An 18,903-nucleotide genomic window follows, 5' to 3' on the forward strand; every position below is an offset into this window, starting at 1 on the left:
TTTACTTTGCAGACAATTAAAGACATGTCACTGTTTGGTCTGAAAGTGGTTTAATTTCTTCCAACATTTTATTTTTAATAGGAAAACAGTGTTCTACTACAACGGTACAGTGTGCACTTGTGTTTGGTTTAAATGATAACACAGCTCTATGAATATTTTATCAGCAGTAATTCATAGTATTAGCTATCTAAAGGAAAATAACTTGATATACGAGTAAACAAATGATAACGCAGCAGCAAACACTGTTAGCGCGAGGGAGAATCAAGCTGCATAGACCGACTGTTTCAAATGAAATGACATGACACAGGTGAGCTGCTTGACTTTGCCATATGTGGACAGTACATTTTCATTCTGATAATGTGCCTTGTTGTTTTGGTTTTATTGTGTCAGAACACAATCAATTTTGAGAACTTGCAAAAATACTGAGGCCAATACACAAAGGAGAAAACACAGATTAATACAACAAAAAAAATACTGATTTAATAGTAGAGTAATAGAATAAGGTAATAATGTATATGTTTCAGGCAAAAGTTTAAACACTGGTAGGTTTAAACATTGGTAGGGTGGCTGTAGCTCAGGGGGATGAGTGGTCGTCCCACAACCACAAAGTAGCCGGCTCGATCCCCAGTCCCCCCACAGCTCACATGTTGAAGTGTCCCTGAGCAAGACACCAAACCCTGAACTGCTCCCCGGGTGCCTCACAGGGCTGCCCACTGCTCCCTATCCAGGAATGGGCCAAATGCAGAGAAGAATTTCCCCAAGGGGATTAATAAAGTGCATGTTTCTTTTTCTTTCTTTCTTTAAAAGAAAACGAAAGTATGAAAAGAGCTGTATCGTGGACATAATTTTGCATCACTGTTTGACTTTGAGAATATTTTTATCACAACTTTTTTTTCAAACAGGATCACGCTTTATCCAAAATGTTTGTTTTTCTTCCTTTCATCATATATTTGACATTGTTGTGAGGTCAACGACTACTTAGTCCATTACTTATCTTTAGTTATCGCCCGTGCGGCTGTGCATTGCCTTATCATTGTGTCACGGTAAAATGCCAGTCCACCTGTATAAAAGAGAATGCGTGGCTGTGTGTCGGCACAACCTTTTTGGAGTTGAACAGTGAGTATACTACTGGGTCGTAGACCTACATCATCACGTAGCTATTGCAGTGTTTCAGTTTGTGTATCTCTGTAATGTGATCAACATGAGCTTTTCTTCTTCAATAATTTTCTTACACAGCTGAGAACAGAGCCGATACAATGAAGTGGGTCTTTGTCGTGTGTGCCATGGTGGCGCTCTCTGAGTGCCTTGTCCAGTAAGTCAGCCTTATCACGAAAACACCTTCTCATACCTGTTGTCATTTAGATTTTTTTGTCCTACTGCCTAGACTTCATTAGCTCTTCTGAAATAACTGCCAATATTAAATGATCAGGTGTCCGGCCTCTTCCGACCTTCTGTGCTTAGAAATACATCTGAATTTAAGTAAAGGCAGCTGGATCAGGAAAATGGCTCAGAGAGGTTTGCCAGGAAGGACAGATGAGCAAAAAGCTCTTTACGGGTCAATCAATGAAAGAGGTACAAATGTAGATGAAATAAGAGGATTTAAGCTGCTCCTTTTTGGTGAAACCTAGGGTCCCTCTGGAGAAGGGTAAGACAGCCAGGGAGAACCTGGAGGAGCAGGGCCTTTGGGAGGAGTACAGAGTCAAGTACCCGTACAACCCCATGGCCAAGTTCGATGAGCGCTTCGCTGTGGGCAGCGAGCCCATGACCAACGACGCTGACGTGAGTAACAGCCGCCGAAGCTGCTCTCAAACTTGTGACGAACAACTCATTTTGGGCCGTGAGCAACGTTGGTGTCTCCTCTTTGTCTCCAGCTGGCGTACTACGGAATCATCTCCATCGGAACTCCCCCTCAGTCCTTCAAGGTCATCTTTGACACCGGCTCGTCCAACCTGTGGGTGCCCTCCGTCTACTGCAGCAGTCCAGCCTGCAGTATGTGAACTAACTGTTGACCTGCAACAATAAGAACTACGCTGTGTTGGATGTTTGCACGAGTTAACATCCTGCTAGTGCAAGTGCAAATAAACAATACAATGAGAGATTATAAATCTTGATAGCAACTTTATCAGCAACCATAAATGTGTCTTTTCCCCCACATCTGTACCTTCATAGATAACCATGACAAGTTCAACCCTGGCACCAGCAGCACCTACAGACACAACGGCGGCGCTCTCAGTATCCGTTACGGCACCGGCAGCATGACTGGTTTCCTGGGATACGACACTGTGACGGTGAGTGTACAAAGCATACAGTATATATGTATATACCCAGATTCCCTCACAATTAAATAGCTGTTGGCCTGCAGGGTCATATTCACGTGTGTTGAAAAAGCAAACGATATTCGTTCCTATTTCTCGATCCCATTGTAATTTGAGTTGTTTTCATTCAGGTGGGCGGATTCGCTGTGAGGAACCAGATCTTCGGCATGAGCCAGTCTGAGGCTCCCTTCATGCAGTACATGCGTGCCGATGGTATCCTGGGCCTGGCATATCCACGCCTGTCTGCATCCGGCGCCACACCCGTCTTCGACAACATGATGTCTGAGGGCCTGGTCAGCCAGGACCTCTTCTCTGTGTACCTGAGCTCGTAAGGACAGCCGTAGCTTTGCCATCTCCTAATGCTAACACAGCGACTGATTTCTAGGACATTTTTCAGTTGTTTCTCGTTTCCCTCTGCAGTGACTCTCAGCAAGGCAGCGTGGTGACCTTCGGTGGTGTTGACCCCAACCACTACCAAGGCTCCATCTCCTGGATCCCCCTCTCCAATGAGCTGTACTGGCAGATCACAGTTGACAGGTAAAGCCGCCGATGCTCCAGAAATATACCCGATCTAAAGTGTCCGCTATCCGTCTAATGCACGCTGTGCTGTGTGTCCCTGTCAGTGTCACTGTCAATGGTCAGGTTGTGGCTTGCAATGGCGGTTGCCAGGCGATCGTGGACACCGGCACTTCCCTGATTGTCGGACCTCAGAGCAGCATCAGCAGCATCAACAGCCAGGTCGGGGCTCAAAGCCAGAACGGAGACGTGAGTGCCGGGAAAAAGACACGCTGGTGGACGGGAGGGGATTTCTGTAGATTCACAACTTAGTAGAAACAAATTTGAACGCTCTTTCATCCCCTTTTCTCTCTCTCTCTCTCTGTCTCTCTCTCTGTCTCTCTCTCTCTCTCTCTCTCTCTCTCTCTCTCTCTCTCTCTCTCTCTCTCTCTCAGTATATGGTCAACTGCAACAGCATTGCCCAAATGCCAGATGTGATCTTCCACATCCACGGACAGGAATTCACCATCCCATCCTCTGCCTACGTTCGCCAGGTGAGTGTTTGTTTCCGGGCAGATTTAGTTTATTTACATTTTTTTCATCTTACTGTAGTTTTAAATTCTTCTCCCATATCCCTCCCACAGTCTCAGTACTATGGCTGCCGTACTGGCTTTGGCAACGGAGGAGGCAGCCTGTGGATCCTGGGTGACGTCTTCATCAGACAGTACTACTCCATCTTCAACCGAGCCCAGAACATGGTGGGTCTGGCCCAGGCTAGATAAATCTGTGGTCACCCATCCCGGGGCCTTGAAACAATCTCATGTACATCTCGGTGCTATTGTGGAATTTCCAACATGCCTGAGACTCGAATCTTTTTTCTTGTTCTATGAATGATTAAGTTTCCTCACATCAAATAAAAATAGTTGAATCAATTTGATTGGTGTTTTATTGAATTGCACAACAAATAGACTTTTAATCTGTGTCAATGTAAAAAAAAACGATTAAAATTATAATATGTTAACTTATCATCGATGAAAAAAATGAACTTCCCTGACCTCACACACACGTCACAACTCAGTAACCTAAATTGTACTTGATTTAACACCTATATTTTGGTTTTGGAAAACCCCATGGTCAAAAACATAAAGAGTTTCTTTTCTCACTGTCATTGCTGGATTTACACACAGCCAGCGTTCTACCACCTCCCAAAAAAACTGCCGGGCCATCAAATGTGATTTCATTGTTTGTGTTCACTAGCACACCAATAATACATTTATTTGATGAAGTCACTTAATATTATGGGAAATCAAACAAATGATCACAGAGCGTAGAGCTGGATCAGCAACCTTTTAGACGTCCCGCGTCAATTTACACTGTTTATGTTCTGCAAAGGCTAAAATACAACTACACTGATACATATATTGCGTATCCTACTGTATTGTAGGCTCTAGATACTTAACGTCTCAGAGAAGCTGCATGCGAGGGACTTACTTTTTGCCCAGAATAATGACAAATCAACACTGACTGTCACACACATGCAATTGCAGCCTATCACCACAGGTGCCGCCAGAGAGAGCAAAACCGAGATCGTCAAGATTGTAACTTGTGCCCAATGATGGTATGAGGAAGTCTCACAAGAACTCTGTCATCCTCAGGATCAAGTCTATTTTTAGATATCCACGTACAATGGGCTTCCTGGTGACAAAAACTTGTAGGACTACACTTGTTACACACGTTTCTCTCTTGCCACGGTGCTTTTAATTAAGGCAGTTACTTGAATACTGCAGCCTTCCAATAAGCAGCAGGATATCACACCAGTTCTTCGTGTACTCTTGCGGTTCAAAGTCTGACGTCATAAAGAGGTCAAGGAAGGCTGGCACCTTGGCAGAGTAAGTTGTATTTTTCTGAACTCTTGACCCTAATGTCTGTGTTTTGCTTTATTGTGACCTATTCATTATTGCCAGCAACTGCTTGACATTTAAATGAGTAAGAGATTGACGGTTGAGTTGCTTTTTGTAGGATTTGAGATGGCAATGTCAGTGAAAAAAGACAAAAGGAAAGCCACAAGCTACTCTGATTGGATGTCGCAACTACCAGACAAGCTCCACAACATTCCTCTCTATGATCTGGCCATACCAGGTATGAGGCTAGTTGTTCACGTTGCTACTGCATTTAGCTAAGATACAGCACAAGATTTGACACCGCACGCACATTTAAATTAACTTGTGCTGCTGTCCTGGGCAAAATGATTGGTGGATTAATAAAACTGTGTGTGTGTGTGTGTGTGTGTGTGTGTGTGTGTGTGTGTGTGTGTGTGTGTGTGTGTGTGTGTGTGTGTGTGTGTGGTATTTCCTAGGTAGCCATGACTCAATGAGTTATGACTTGGACATCAACTCCTCTATAATAGAACCCGATAGACTGAAAAGATTGAGCAAGATTTATTGTGCACGTAAAATAGTGCGCAAATGGGCCACCACTCAGGTAAATAGTGTTTAAAAACAGTCAGTGCCGACTGTATTTGTGCACATAAAATAATTATATATATTTATATGAGAGTGCTTGTTTGACTGCAGGAGGAGACCATCACAAAGCAGCTGGATGCGGGGGTTCGCTACTTTGATCTGAGGATCGCTCGAAAGGCACGCGACCGCAACCCCACTCGGCTTTACTTTTATCATGGGCTGTACACGCGCACGGATGTGGAGGTAAAGATGGAAATGTCATGCATTAGCATAAGAACATTGCTTATTTACATCATCTATATATCAATAAATATTTAGGGGGAAATCAACCTGTGGGACTTTTACGCCAATACATGTATAAATAAATAAACAAATGACTTCCAGAAAATGTCACTGAACACCAAATAACTCAAATGTGCCTGAAGAAATACTTCTATATGATATTTTAAAAACATTATATTTGGTCTGTGAAGGGGGGGGTGGGGGGGGGGTGTCCTCATTTTTTTTTGTAATCCTGTTTACGTTGTAATGTTATCAGTCAGTAAAAAAAAGATTTTAGTTTAAGTTTAGTCAAAAGTGGACTTCTGACCGGTGCTGTACTGGGATGTTACTTTGTGTTTTGTGATGCAAAAAAAACATCAAAGATCATAATAACAGAAATAATAATCCCAGGATCTATATGGTATCATGCACATCAAGGTCAGATGAGAATAACTGAACAACTTTGACCTCTGGTTTGCAGTTGAGCTATTTTTGATATTTGACCATGCACTATGTTTTACTGTGAGCAAAGATTGCTCAGTGAAAGTGGTTTTATTTCAAATACATCAATACATATAAAAAAAAACCAAGTACAGCGGAGAAGATATCCTTATGTTGGACGGCAACTGTTCTAAGAACCAACTTTCTGCCACTATGACAGACTGTACTCAAGGTCATAAGTGACTGGGCGGAGAGGCACCCCAAAGAGATCCTCATCCTGGCTTTGTCCAACTTCAAAGGGTTTGACAAAGCGATTGGCGCACAGCTCCACCAACATCTCATTGGCTTCATCGTGACCTTGTTTGGAGCCAAACTCATCCATATCAGGGTAAAGTACACTGGATCTTTCCGTTAATATCAAGTCAAGCGCATATCTCATCATTAAAGGGACAGTTCTGACGTCACAAGTTCCAAAACTAAAGTCTCCCAATGTATCACAACAGGACCTCCTGACCCTGAGGAGTTGCTGGGACAAAGGCAGAAACGTCATAGTGTCATATGACTATCCGACCACTCAGCATGGCGAGATATGGAGTAAAATACCATATTTCTACGGCAATACTATGAACACCACAAAACTTGAGTCCAAACTCCGGCACATCTTGGAGACGGCGAGGCCCGTTCAGTGTGAGTTTTCCTCTACACAAGGTTCAGTTTGGTGACCGGGTCACACATTTCAACTGGTGATTCAAGTTGCGTGCCATTTTGTAAAATGTAGAATATGTTCAATGAAATGATTGCTGAGCTATCATTTGCCCTCCCCACCATGACCCTGCAGATTTCTTTGTGTGTGGCCTGAACCTGACACTGCCGGAGGATTTCAGGATACTCCAGTACATCCTCCGCCTTTGCGACAACCTCGCCAACGTCATACGGAGGGGCCTGCCGAGGCTGCTGCAGTGGGTGAAACGGCAAGCTGCCAAGACGCCTGTGAACATCGTGGCCTCCGACTTGGTGACTAGCGATGACTTTGTCCCAACAGTTATCGAGCTCAACGCTTTGAAATCCGTGAGCGCATAGGAGGGGACACGTGTCTCGCTTTTGTTCCTTCTTTTTTATAATTATATTTCTACTTGTTTTCTCTTTACATTGGATTTGATGTCTGGCTCCACTCACAAATCATTGATGTATTGTAAGAAGAAGAAAAGTGATTGTTTGGTGTGCCCCTAACCTGTTTTGGCGCGCCACATAACGTCAACTCGTGGTACTGCAATAAAAAACGTGTTCATCTCACGCCTGCGAGTTTTGGCTGGTCTATCTATGTCAACAAACTACCTGAGCCCAGCGGACAACTAGCCAACACATTTGGGGGGGGGGGGGGGTTAGGATGATAAGGCTGGCATGGCGTCGGTCGGCGTCCAGAAATAGCCGCGTGGAGCCCGCACGTCTTTTAACCGCAGCTTTTCTGAGAGCGGACGGTCCTCTGCAGAACTCGGGGGGTCACATTAGGTGTTTCAGACCAATCCTCCACCCACCGAGCGAGTGGTCACCGCTCCTCCGCCGCCCACAGCCGGCCTACTACCTCAGGTAAAGCCACAGAGGCTAATAGCTCGCTAACGCGAGATGTGCGTGACTTAAAGTTCAAGCAAACATGTCTAATTTAGCTGTCGTTATGACGGTATGCCGCTGGCCGTGACGACTGCAGGCATGCCCTGGACGAATGGATGCGAAACTCCCGATAGAAAATCATACAATTTAACATGTCCCCAACGTTAACTGGTACCAGGAGACACGCCACCGCGAGAAAAGACGTTCAAGACGTTCCAGAAGCCCCGTATTGTAATTCCGTGTGACTAGATAAGCCTCCAAGTGGAACTCATTTCTAATAATATATCATCTTTTTCTACGAGGGTTGCCCGGTAATTTCCGGAGCCCGCTCTGCTAACGGTGACAGACATTGCGCTACATGCCAAAGTTCGACTTCAAACGGGTCACATGTGTCACAGCTTTTTCGGCCGAATTTTAGGACACGGTCTCATATATCGGATACTGTTTTCAGTCAAGTGTTATGGGGCACGAGCCCATGGCTGTGAGCAAAACGACATAAACATTGTGGAATATTGGAGCGGAAGTCGGCATGACATGTCTTTTGGCTAACGGCTAGTTACTGCAGCTGTATGTAGGTTAGTAGTAGGGCACGAGCTTCTTTAGCATCGGTGTGAGGACACTTGGTCCTCACAAATGGTCGACTAATGTGGTAAAGTTGAACTGTTGGCTAGGCTCCACGCTGTCAAAACAAGGACCACGCTTTGAGATCGGACAGTTTTCATGTTTTCAAGTGTCCTTAACACCAGTACCGTGAGTGACTGTTCATTTTATGGTAATAGTGCTGCAACACCTGAAAGGGAAATGCAGCCATACCGGACGTAATTAATTACACCTGTGCTACTACACGCCAACGTGTCTCGTGCACAACGTCTGTTGGTTGCTGTATTATTTCTCTGACCCTATGGACACATACTGGAAACACTATTTCTATCATTGACAGAAGTGAAGCTTGATGATTTAGTTTGGCATCCAGTGGGTACCACTGGTTATGTCCCCTAATTCGCAGCATGGGGACAGCTGACACAAGAGCAGGGCAATATCTGTTCTTCTACATAGCTGTCAATGTTATTCACAAAAAAACACAAGTACATTAGATCTTATTTAATTGCAGAGATTAAATAAATTAAAAAAAACTCATCTGGAGTCTGTTTTTGATTTAGATTTGTTGCCATCAATCAATACAATTATAAATATGTTTTTTTCATTTATTTTGTTGCAATCCAGCTCACCTGTCTTCATCAACATGGCGTCGGGAGGGACGTCACCCCCCCCCCCCACAAACACACCAACAGGTTGGCCGAGGAGCGGTCACCCTACCTGCTACAACACGCGCACAACCCTGTTGACTGGTGAGTGTGCCCTTTTTTTTTTTTTTTTCTTTTTTTTTTGAGGTGCGGATCAAGACACATTTCTGTAAAGGTGACACAATGTCACGTACAAATCAGCGTCCCGCTTGTTTCAGGTATCCATGGGGACAGGACGCTTTTGACAAAGCGAAGAATGAAGACAAGCCGATCTTCTTATCAGGTAGAAGCCCCCTCTCGCGCCCGGCGTTGACGTGCATTTCATTCTGGGGCACCTCTTTGGCATCTCACTCTGAGTAATTGTTTCAGTGAGGGGTACAGATGAATGAATTCCTTTCACATGTTGTCACGCTGACTTACAACAGCTGTGCTCGTCTGTTTGCTGTGAATCTCTCCGACCGTCAGTGGGCTACTCGACGTGCCATTGGTGCCATGTCATGGAGAGAGAGTCTTTCGAAGACGAGGAAATCGGCAAGATCCTGAGCGACAACTTTGTCTGCATCAAAGTAGACCGAGAAGAGAGGCCCGACGTGGACAAGGTCTACATGACCTTTGTGCAGGTGTGCGTGTGTGTAAATCGTGTGCGGTTTTCTAACGCCAGCCTCTTTTGGCATTTCTTTTCTCATTACTTTTGGTTGCGTGTGTCTACAGGCGACGAGCGGCGGTGGCGGTTGGCCCATGAGCGTGTGGCTGACTCCGGACCTACGACCTTTCATTGGAGGCACCTACTTCCCTCCCACGGACCACGCAAGACGACCTGGGCTCAAAACTGTTCTCAACCGGATAATTGAACAGGTAAACAGGTTTTAACCTCTCCATTTAAAACTGTACATTTCCTCAGTACTAGTTTGTATCCACAGGGCGGGCCCGGTCCCGACCATTTTAGCCGACAGCGATAATTTTTACATTATCGTTGGGATTCCGCTATCAAGGGAATTTAAAGCCAGTGGTAAAAAATGTAGCAACAGATACGAAGTGAATTGGGTGCGATTTACATCAGCTTCGGGTGGAGGTAAATAAAGTGTCGCCCTGAGCACATGGTTCCAATGTGAGGAGAATAAAGCCTGTCTAGATTTTACTGTGTGACCATTAGGGATGGGTATCGTTTGGGTTTTTTCCTGGGAAAAGGTGATGCCGGAGTTGTCGCTTCCCTCAAGCGATTCAGATTTAGATTTTTTTTTTAAATCTTGGGATTGACACGTGGCGTTGTGAGAGCAGCGCGGGTCCTTTCAGGAGCAGCTCCGTACGAGCCAGAGGAACTGTAATGGAAGCGGAAACAATTAATTATCAGTTGTCAAGTGGTAGCAAATGTGCAGTGAAAGTTTCGGTTTGCTATGTGACATAACAGATTGTTGATTTGTCTGTTTATTTTCTGTGGGAGGAGTTGAATCCGAGTCATCTAAAAAGGGCATGTTCAGAATGCAAGAACAAGAATGTCCTTTGTGCCTTCTGATCCCCAGTGGGAGAATAACCGTCCCGCTTTGGAGTCCAGTGGAGAGAGGATCCTTGAAGCCCTGAAGAAGAGCACGGCCGTCGTTGCGAACCCAGGACAGGGTCCTCCGCCTGCCCCGGCCGTCGCCAGCCGCTGCTTCCAGCAGCTGGCGAACTCCTACGAGGAGGAGTACGGCGGCTTCCGGGACAGTCCAAAGTTCCCCACACCAGGTAGACTCGGCGAGAACCTCCAGCGAGACATGTTTCAGGCTTCTGGTCCTGATGAACACTCTTCATATGACTCTATTTTATCTCCCCTCCCCCCGCAGTGAATCTGATGTTCCTCATGTCTTACTGGTCTGTGAATCGCTCCACCTCAGAAGGAGTCGAGGCTCTTCAGATGGCCTTGCACACACTCCGCATGATGGCGCTGGGCGGCATCCACGACCACGTGGCTCAGGTTCGTTCACGTTCAAATAGAAAACAGAAGGGGGGGGGGCATTTTGGGACTTTGGAAATTAAAATCTGCGCTCATCACTGCTCTATTAAACAATTACTAAATACACTAGAATAAAGAAAATGAAAAACTGTGGATGTACTGTGTCTCTTGTGTGGGCATGGTGTGTGTTTTGCATTCTATTCTTTCCTCTTCAGGCCAGACAGGCGTTTGCAACTCGCGCGTGGCAGGAGAGACGCTTCATGTTGCCACAGATAATGAGGTGAATCTGAACTGACTGTTCGTATGAGAACTATGTACTCTATCTCTCTCTTATGTCCCTCTTCCGCAGGGTTTTCACCGCTACTCTACAGATTCCTCCTGGCACGTTCCCCACTTTGAGAAGATGTTGTACGACCAGGCACAGCTGGCTGTAACCTACATAACTGCCTCCCAGGTGTGTGTGATAGTGTATGAGTGTGTGTGTTTGTTTGTGTTAGTGTTTAAAACAAATAATATATATATATTCTTTTAAGGGTAAATTCAAATGGATTTGAACCCACATCCCACTGCACTGGGCAGTTTTTAATAAAAATGCAGCAATAAGAGCTGACATCTGAATGCCATAGCTTTTTGTGATCTTGTGAGTGTGTGCCGGCCTGGCCTGTTTTACAGAGCAGACGGAGACGGCAACAAAAAGTGAATTAGGACACGAGCGCGCAGGCACGCGGCGCCATGCGGCCTCGTGTCCTAATGAGGCTACCTCGGCGCAATTCCGCCGGTTAATACCCGGCATATGCGTCACGTGCCAGTATCTTTGAGGTGACGTTGAGGTTGAATTGTGACCCTGATCAGGTGTGTACTGTGTATTCCTGGTCTTCCAGGTATCAGGCGAGCAGATGTTTGCAGATGTGGCTAAGGACATACTGCTCTACGTCTCCAGAGACCTGAGTGACAAGGTGAGTCAGCGATAGTCTTTTGAGTGTGCGCATGTGTGTTGTTTGACCGGTTACATGAGGACCACATGTCCTCCACTGGGGCACCAGGGTGATTGCAATTAATCTCTCTCTATCTATATATATATATATATATATATATATATGGGAAGTTAAGATTAGGTTATGTCAGTTAACCATTCAGGGACTGAGGTAATTTTCTTGATTTTACATAATTTCTTAAATGTACCTTTTTAAAGGCACTTGCATATCAGATACATACCCATATTTTACATTAAAAAAAAAGCAGAACAATCTCAGCTCTCTATATACAGTACATACCTGCAAACTTGTCACCTTTTGGCGAAATTCACTGTTTTTAAATCAAAATATGTCATCCACGTGAATTGTGTAGATCCGTAGAGTTTTTTTTGGGGGGGGATCAACTGGCCGGTCAGTGTTAGTAGTGATGTAGTGATCTTCGCAATGTGACGTGTCGAGTCTTGACCATTCAGCGTTAAGATGTCTACAGCGTCTTCATTTCCCTCCCACCAGTTTTTTAATGGCAAGCTAGTCAGCTTGCTATCATGTTAGCTAACGTTTTTGGGTTGTGTATGGTGTTAAAGTTCCGTTATGTTCCGTTACCGTTCAGACTTGCTTGGAAAAATATGTAACGTGATGAAACAAAATAAATCACTACTGGTTACTACTAAGTTCACTGAAAGAAAGATGACGGAGGTCGTAACGATTTAGCAGCGTGCACGGTGCTCTCTGTAAACATTACTACGGTAGTCAGCGCCGTGCAGTAACGTAACGGACAGCGTAACCGTGAGCTAAATGTGCTCACTCTGCTAGCGTAAATATGCTATTGCAAAACAAAGTTTAGTTAGTAAATACACTTACCCATCTTCAAATGATTCCTTCTCTCTGCATATTCCTCTTCGCTGCAGGAGTCGAAGCCTTCAGGGTCTGACGCTCCTGTGTCCTCGTCGCTACTCGCCAAAATCCCCGTCACAGCTTCCTCCGTAGGAAAGTGCGTGCTCGCCATAATCTCTCGCTTCTTTAGGACTGAAAACGCCAGCGTGTTAATAAAGCTCAGGTGTGTAGTTCCTTGTAGGCTCTTTGTGATTTTCTTGAGTGTTCATTGGTCAGTTTTTTCACAAAATGTTGACAGACATAGGAATTGACAAATCACAGTGAAGGATTTTGTGGTATGAGTACTTTCGGCACCGCGTCACCCGACACATCCCTGCCCCTATCTCTCTGTGGGTATCGCCTTCGAGCTCACGGGAGGAAGGAAGCGGAAAGTCTACTGATTCCTCTAGAATTTTAAACGTATTTCTGCGCCGTATTATCACGGAGATATGAATATTTCCAAAACGTAAACATTGTAAAACGCGAATCTGCGTCGCGAGTTTCGGAAATGTTAAGGAGATCGTTCGAATTTTTGTAAGGGAGTGGGTTGTATGAAGTACTTATCCATAGTCAGTGTATTACTACCTACAGCAGATGACGGTCGTGACACGCCCCTAATTTGGATAAACAGGCAGGAGAACCAGCATGGAAGCAAAGCAATGTGCTGCTGTAAACTGACCCCCGCCCCCTTTCATAGAACACAGGTGTTGCTGGTCCCTACCTGCCACAACCGATTAGTTTCTTTGTGTTCTATTATTAAAATGTGTGTAATCAATGCGTGTAAATCAAACGTCTGGACTTCCGGTCACTCGTAGCGGTGCTGCTGCACAGCTGCTGCACGGCACACAGGACAAAGTCCGCGACACGACACTGGTCAAAGACTTAACTCAAGCATAAATCAAACTGGCTGCTGGTACTCTCGTAGCGCTGGAAGCGGCCGGTGTTACGGATTAACAGGCGGCCGTGTTAACTGGTGACTTCCGGACGAATGTCACCAGTTAACACGGCCGCCTGTTAATTCGTAACACCGTCATCCCGGCGCAGTTCCTGGAGAAGTAATATTATGAACCCAGACACAACGGCGTTTGATGCTCCGACGTCTTTGGGATTTCCACAACAAGTATGAAGCAGAAATAGTAGTTATTTTCATGGTGGACGGCAGAAATGGAAACTCTTTACGCGGAGATAAACCACAGAAATAAGCCCCGCCCCCTCTCTGGCGCGTCCAGCTCGAATGACGCGACTATGCAGACTGTAACACAAGCAGTTCAGTTTGTCAGGTGCAACATTTATGAAAGTGTTGGTCAGTTTGTCTGCTTGACAATCACATTTTGCTGCAATAAAAATGATTGAAGTGAGATGAACAGACTGAAAACATTATCTTCTTAGATACAATATGTTGACACAGTTTTCCTTTGGGGACAATTTGGGATGGAAAAAAAGGGAATAAAATCTCAATATTCAATATATTGCAGAATCGTGATAGTATCGAATCGGGACCCAAGTATCGTGATTAAATCGAATCGTGGGACCTCTGGTGATTCCCACCCCTAGTTGGCAAAGGGAAGTCATTAAAAATAGAGCAACAGAAGCTGCGTGTGCACGTCTGTGTGCTCGTACGCCCTCGAGGGCAAGTAGTGGGCACCCACTGACAAATAGCTTCTTAAACCTTTCGCTCTCCTCTGAGGGTCAAAAGCTTTTTTTTTTTCCTTCTCTTTCTTTTGATTAATGAGTCGACAGCAGCGAACAGGAAAAGCACACAATTAATACCACGTTCGTTGTAATCATTATACTCAAGATTTATTGTGTAATTATGCGGCAATGAATTAACGTCGCCACGGTAATTCCCTATAGACTGTGTGTTTCTTTTGGCTGGGGACGTCCGCTCTGCGAGGTAGACTGCTCCGGCTCTCATCGGGGCTGTAAAGAAATAACTTACTGTTCACAGCGTGTCTGCAGAGCCTGAGAGCGGGGCTGACATGACACATTGTATAATACGGTTCTTTTAAAAGGTATCGAATTCCTGTCTTAATGACGTAAAGCCCCGACAGAGGGCTTTACGATGAGTGACAGCGTGCACACGATTATCAGACACATTTAGAGGTATACGCTCATTGATTCGTGTCACATTTGTCGTTTCAGGTCTTAACTTTTGATAGTTTCTTGAGAAAGTAGGTCCAGTGATTTTATTTTTTGTTTTGTTGAGATTCATGCATTTCAACTCTCCTGAAAATCTTGTTTTTGCTGACCTAATGTGGCTTTATTCTATGGTGTGCCTGTATAGGGAGAACAGCACACAGGAAACTTACTTTCAACTAAAGAGGGCAAAAAACAAAACAAAAAACCTTGCTCTTTAGATTTTACTTTACTCTTTACAGTATACACGTTCACACAGTCAAAGATTTGGTCTCCTCCACAGTCCAACAAAGTCCTATATTTATCCCAAATCACCTTGGCATTGAATAGCATCTCTCCCTCTCTCCTCCCTTGTCTGTGCCTCTGACCCAGTCCGGAGGCTTCTACAGTGCAGAGGATGCAGACTCTGTCCCGCCATCGGGGGGACCGGAGAAGCGTGAGGGGGCTTTCTGTGTCTGGACCGCCTCAGAGGTTCGGGAGCTGTTGCCGGATGTGGTCGAGGGCGCCGACGGAGCTGCCACACGGGCCGACATCTTCATGCACCACTATGGGGTCAAGGAACAAGGCAATGTTGCTCTGGAGCAGGTCAGTTTTAACACATCTCACATGTGGCCATTGCAACACTATCTAGGACAGGGGTCGGCAACCTGCGGCTCCGGAGCCGCATGCGGCTCTTTAGCCCATCTGTTGCGGCTCCCTGAGGCTTTGACAAAAAAAAAAAAAAAACGTAACTTTTTTTGCCCAGTGGAAAAACTTTTAAAGGGAAGTCCTCTTATCTTGGAGTTTTAGGTGATATTGTGTCACTGAAAATAAAAATAAATAAAATAAAAAATAAAATAAAAATTAAATATTTCTTTCACTAAAATGTGCGTCACGTCGCTGTCAAGCCTCCGCCCCTGCAGCTGCTACTCGTGATTCAGAGCCCCGCCCTCGCGCGCAGATGATTGCAGAATAGCGATTCCTCAACTGCTGCAGCAAACTGAGTAAAGTAGATATACTTTCAGGAAGTGGATCACATCTCCAAACTTCACTACTGCTGCTGGTTCTGTGTCAGTTCATGAGACACTGAGGCGTCCGTTAGTAAAAACGGATCCGTCCTCCGTTTGCGGTGCTCTAGTGAGGAGGACGCTCAGTGTAAACGTAGCAAAAGATATGCGTTTAAAATGTAAAACTCACTGAAGAGGACAGGTATAACCTGCTACCTTGCACTTACAGGGCAAACACTCTACCATATGAGCCACAAATATAGATAGACCTGAAGGTCTGTATAGTTGTGTTTTTAATTAACCTTAATGTAGCCGACACATGACTATTTTTTGTTTGATAGTTATAAACAGGTAAAATAGCAATACAATGTAAAAAAAAAAGTCTTTATTCTTGTTCTATAATTTCATAAATACAACAAACTATAGTTTTTGGTATATATAATATGACTATATATAAAACTTCAGAAGCTGTGATATCAAATCATTTTTGCGGCTCCAGACAATTTTTTTTTTGGTGGAAAAAGGTCAAAATGGCTCTTTGGATACGAAAGGTTGCTGACCCCTGATCTAGGATTACAGTTTGGAGATGAATGGAATAAAAGACCGAAGTTACATTCTGTGGAACTCGTCTTCGAGGTAGTGAATCAGACGAATCAATCATTTATATGAGAAAAGTATGACAATCCTAAATCTCTTGTTATATTTTATTCAGAGGGTCTATTAAGGTGTTGAAGTTGCGCCATTAAGGCATTAACGTGACAGCAGTTGCCGTCAGGGACAAGCTCATTTCCGCAACTCCCTCTTATCCACTGTACCGTTCGTTGCCAGGACCCACACGGGGAGCTGCTGGGCCAGAATGTGCTGATCGTGCGCTATTCAGTGGAGTTAACGGCTGCTCGCTTTGGCATCAGCGTTGAGAAAGCCAACGAGCTCCTGGCCTCGGCCAGGACCCAAATGGCAGAAGTGAGGGAAAGCCGGCCACGCCCACATCTGGACACCAAGATGTTGGCCTCCTGGAATGGTAAGGTCTAGAATCTACATAACTTCACATACAGTTGTTTTCGTTGTTTGTTTTTTTTGTCTGTGGTTGTTTTCTTTTTGTGTTTCTTTGTAGTTTTATGTCTCTTTGCAGCTGTGTTGTATCTCTGTGTGGTTGTTTTGGTCACTGTAGAGCACTGGTGTCAAACTCAAGACCGGCCCGCCACGTCATTTTATGTGGCCTGTGGCGGCTTGAAAGGCATGAAATCGCGGAGCCGTTTTCAGTCGTTCGTGGACCCATTTTCAGTCTGTCACGGGCCTTTGCATGGGCAAAAAATAAATAATCTGTGCTTTTATTTTTAAGGGATTTTTTTAATGCAGCAGAGTGCCGTTTATTCAATTCCTGTCATATTCATTGAATGTACTGTAACTATGTTACATTGTTCATTCTGGTCACATGACATCTATTGCTTCTATCCATCTGGGGAGAGGGATCCTCCTTTGTTGCTCTCTTGAAGGCTTCTTCCTTTTTTCCCTGTGAAAGGGTTTTTACTATCTTTATTTGGGGAGTTTTTCTTGATCTGATGTGAGGGTCCGGCACAGGATGCTATGTGTACAGATTGCAAATTTTAATTTGTGATTTTGGGCTATATAAAATAAACTGAATTGAATATTCACACACTCCTCAATGCTGCGTTCACAACACTTGCGTGAGTTTACACACCAGACTATTTGTGATAGCTTCATTCCCAACCTTCTTTTTATTTATGTTGTGTTAAAAAAGGCTGAAGTTATACAATTATTATGTGTGTTGTATTACCTTGTGTCCTTAAGATGCACTTTTTGTTTTTTAATTGAGTATATTTATATATAAGGGGAATATTTATGTGTTTGGCATACTGTGATATGCTATACTATCTCAGGTTCAAACTGTACCATATTTTCATTAAATCAAATTGAGAAGTTGAAAATGTTCCTCGCTTTGGATCTCGGCAGGTCATTCAGGGGTGATGGTGAGTCCTGCAGCCAGACCAGTTGAACCACTGCCCCAGACCACATGCATGTTCTTATTAGAGTTATGTCCTTCTCAACTGTGACAAACAAAGCTAATATAATAACGTGCATTTAATCTTTGTCTTTTGTCATTTTCATCTGTTTTAAGTTTGATCTTTGATAGAGTAATGTGGGTTTCTTAACCCTAAATTATTGGATTTATGTCATAGTAACAGAGAAATTTTAATGTTTAGCTTGCGGGGGAGCGCAGAACAGCTGATCCACTGATCCACACATCCGTCCGGTGTGCCCAGTGTGTCCCGGGGAAAATGAGTTTGACACCCCTGCTGTAGAGTCACTTTGTAGTTGTTTTGCATCTCTTTGTTGTTGTTTTTGGTCTCTTTGTGGTTGTTTTGCCCCTTTTCCTAGTGGTTGTGAGTCTGTTTGTGTCTCTTTTTAGTAATTTTAAGATTCCTTGTGGTCATTTTGAGTCTCTTACTAATCAGTAGGCGTACTTGTCTCTTTGAGTGACATTTCATGGGAAGGCAAGCGAGGGCCCTGACACTGAGGGCCCTGGGTCTGTGCCCGGTAGGCCCGTTCAGGAATCATCCATGCTCCAACAACATGACTATTATGATAACTTCAAGCTTTACTTTACTGGCCAGCACAGTTTACTGTTGACAAATGTTTACAGGCCATCTGGCTACTTAACTGCTTGTGCTAAACAGGGTCTGACAGTAATCAGTGGTTGCTTTTGGTTTCCCCTGTAGGTGGTCAAATTGACGTTGTTGTTTAAATTTTTTATAGTTTGCTTATGCAAAATACTTACACACGGAGGCAATTATCTCTCAAAATATAAAACAACAAAAGACCGACATGAAGAATTAACATTTGACACAATTAGAGTAGATCAGCTTCGGTGTAATGTAATACAATCAACAGACCGACCAAAGTGCGTTACTTAACTCGGCCTGTGCATGGCCATGGTAATCTATTCAGTCGGATATACAGGCTAAATAAATACAATACCTGAAGCCTAATCGGGTGTGTAGCTTTTTAACAAGGTCGGCGCTGTTTTTGTTTTCAAAGTTTTATACCAAGGTGAGGTTGAGGCTGTGTGAGACATCAATGCAATGCAGTTTTAGGCACTTCCGCGTTGCCTTCATTTCGAAGCAGCGGAGATTGCCACTAAGCTCCCTTGTTCTCT

General features: G+C 44.3%; 3 protein-coding genes across 3 annotated transcripts in view; all 3 read left to right on the forward strand.

Annotated features, from left to right (window-relative positions):
• Nucleotides 1-1,256: 1,256 nt before the first annotated feature.
• LOC306732889 (pepsin A-like) lies at nt 1,257-3,592 on the forward strand (the record flags this gene model as incomplete). The annotated part of the gene is made up of 9 exons (XM_079214065.1): nt 1,257-1,312; nt 1,629-1,779; nt 1,872-1,989; nt 2,170-2,288; nt 2,447-2,643; nt 2,736-2,852; nt 2,939-3,080; nt 3,266-3,364; nt 3,455-3,592. 9 exons carry the CDS (start codon nt 1,257-1,259, stop codon nt 3,590-3,592), a joined length of 1,137 nt encoding a protein of 378 aa, XP_079070191.1.
• A 1,244-nt stretch (nt 3,593-4,836) lies between these two features.
• LOC306732972 (PI-PLC X domain-containing protein 1-like) lies at nt 4,837-7,194 on the forward strand. Its single transcript, XM_079214153.1, has 6 exons — nt 4,837-4,949; nt 5,167-5,291; nt 5,384-5,515; nt 6,195-6,362; nt 6,478-6,661; nt 6,813-7,194. The coding sequence occupies exons 1-6, from the start codon at nt 4,838-4,840 to the stop codon at nt 7,052-7,054; spliced, it is 963 nt and encodes a 320-aa protein (XP_079070279.1). The 5' UTR covers nt 4,837; the 3' UTR covers nt 7,055-7,194.
• Nucleotides 7,195-7,361: 167 nt separating this feature from the next.
• spata20 (spermatogenesis associated 20) overlaps nt 7,362-18,903 on the forward strand; it is a gene marked incomplete at its 5' end in the record, with an annotated part of 39,716 nt that continues 28,174 nt past the window's right edge. The window contains 12 exon segments of the mRNA XM_079237419.1: nt 7,362-7,561; nt 8,807-8,850; nt 8,853-8,931; nt 9,045-9,109; nt 9,292-9,446; nt 9,538-9,681; nt 10,347-10,548; nt 10,647-10,777; nt 11,106-11,210; nt 11,638-11,712; nt 15,112-15,324; nt 16,554-16,746. Of these exon segments, the coding sequence (XP_079093545.1) occupies nt 7,362-7,561; nt 8,807-8,850; nt 8,853-8,931; nt 9,045-9,109; nt 9,292-9,446; nt 9,538-9,681; nt 10,347-10,548; nt 10,647-10,777; nt 11,106-11,210; nt 11,638-11,712; nt 15,112-15,324; nt 16,554-16,746 (1,606 nt within the window).

This window comes from Taurulus bubalis (assembly GCF_910589615.1).
Source record: "Taurulus bubalis genome assembly, chromosome: 2".
NCBI classification, from domain to species: Eukaryota; Metazoa; Chordata; class Actinopteri; order Perciformes; family Cottidae; genus Taurulus; species Taurulus bubalis.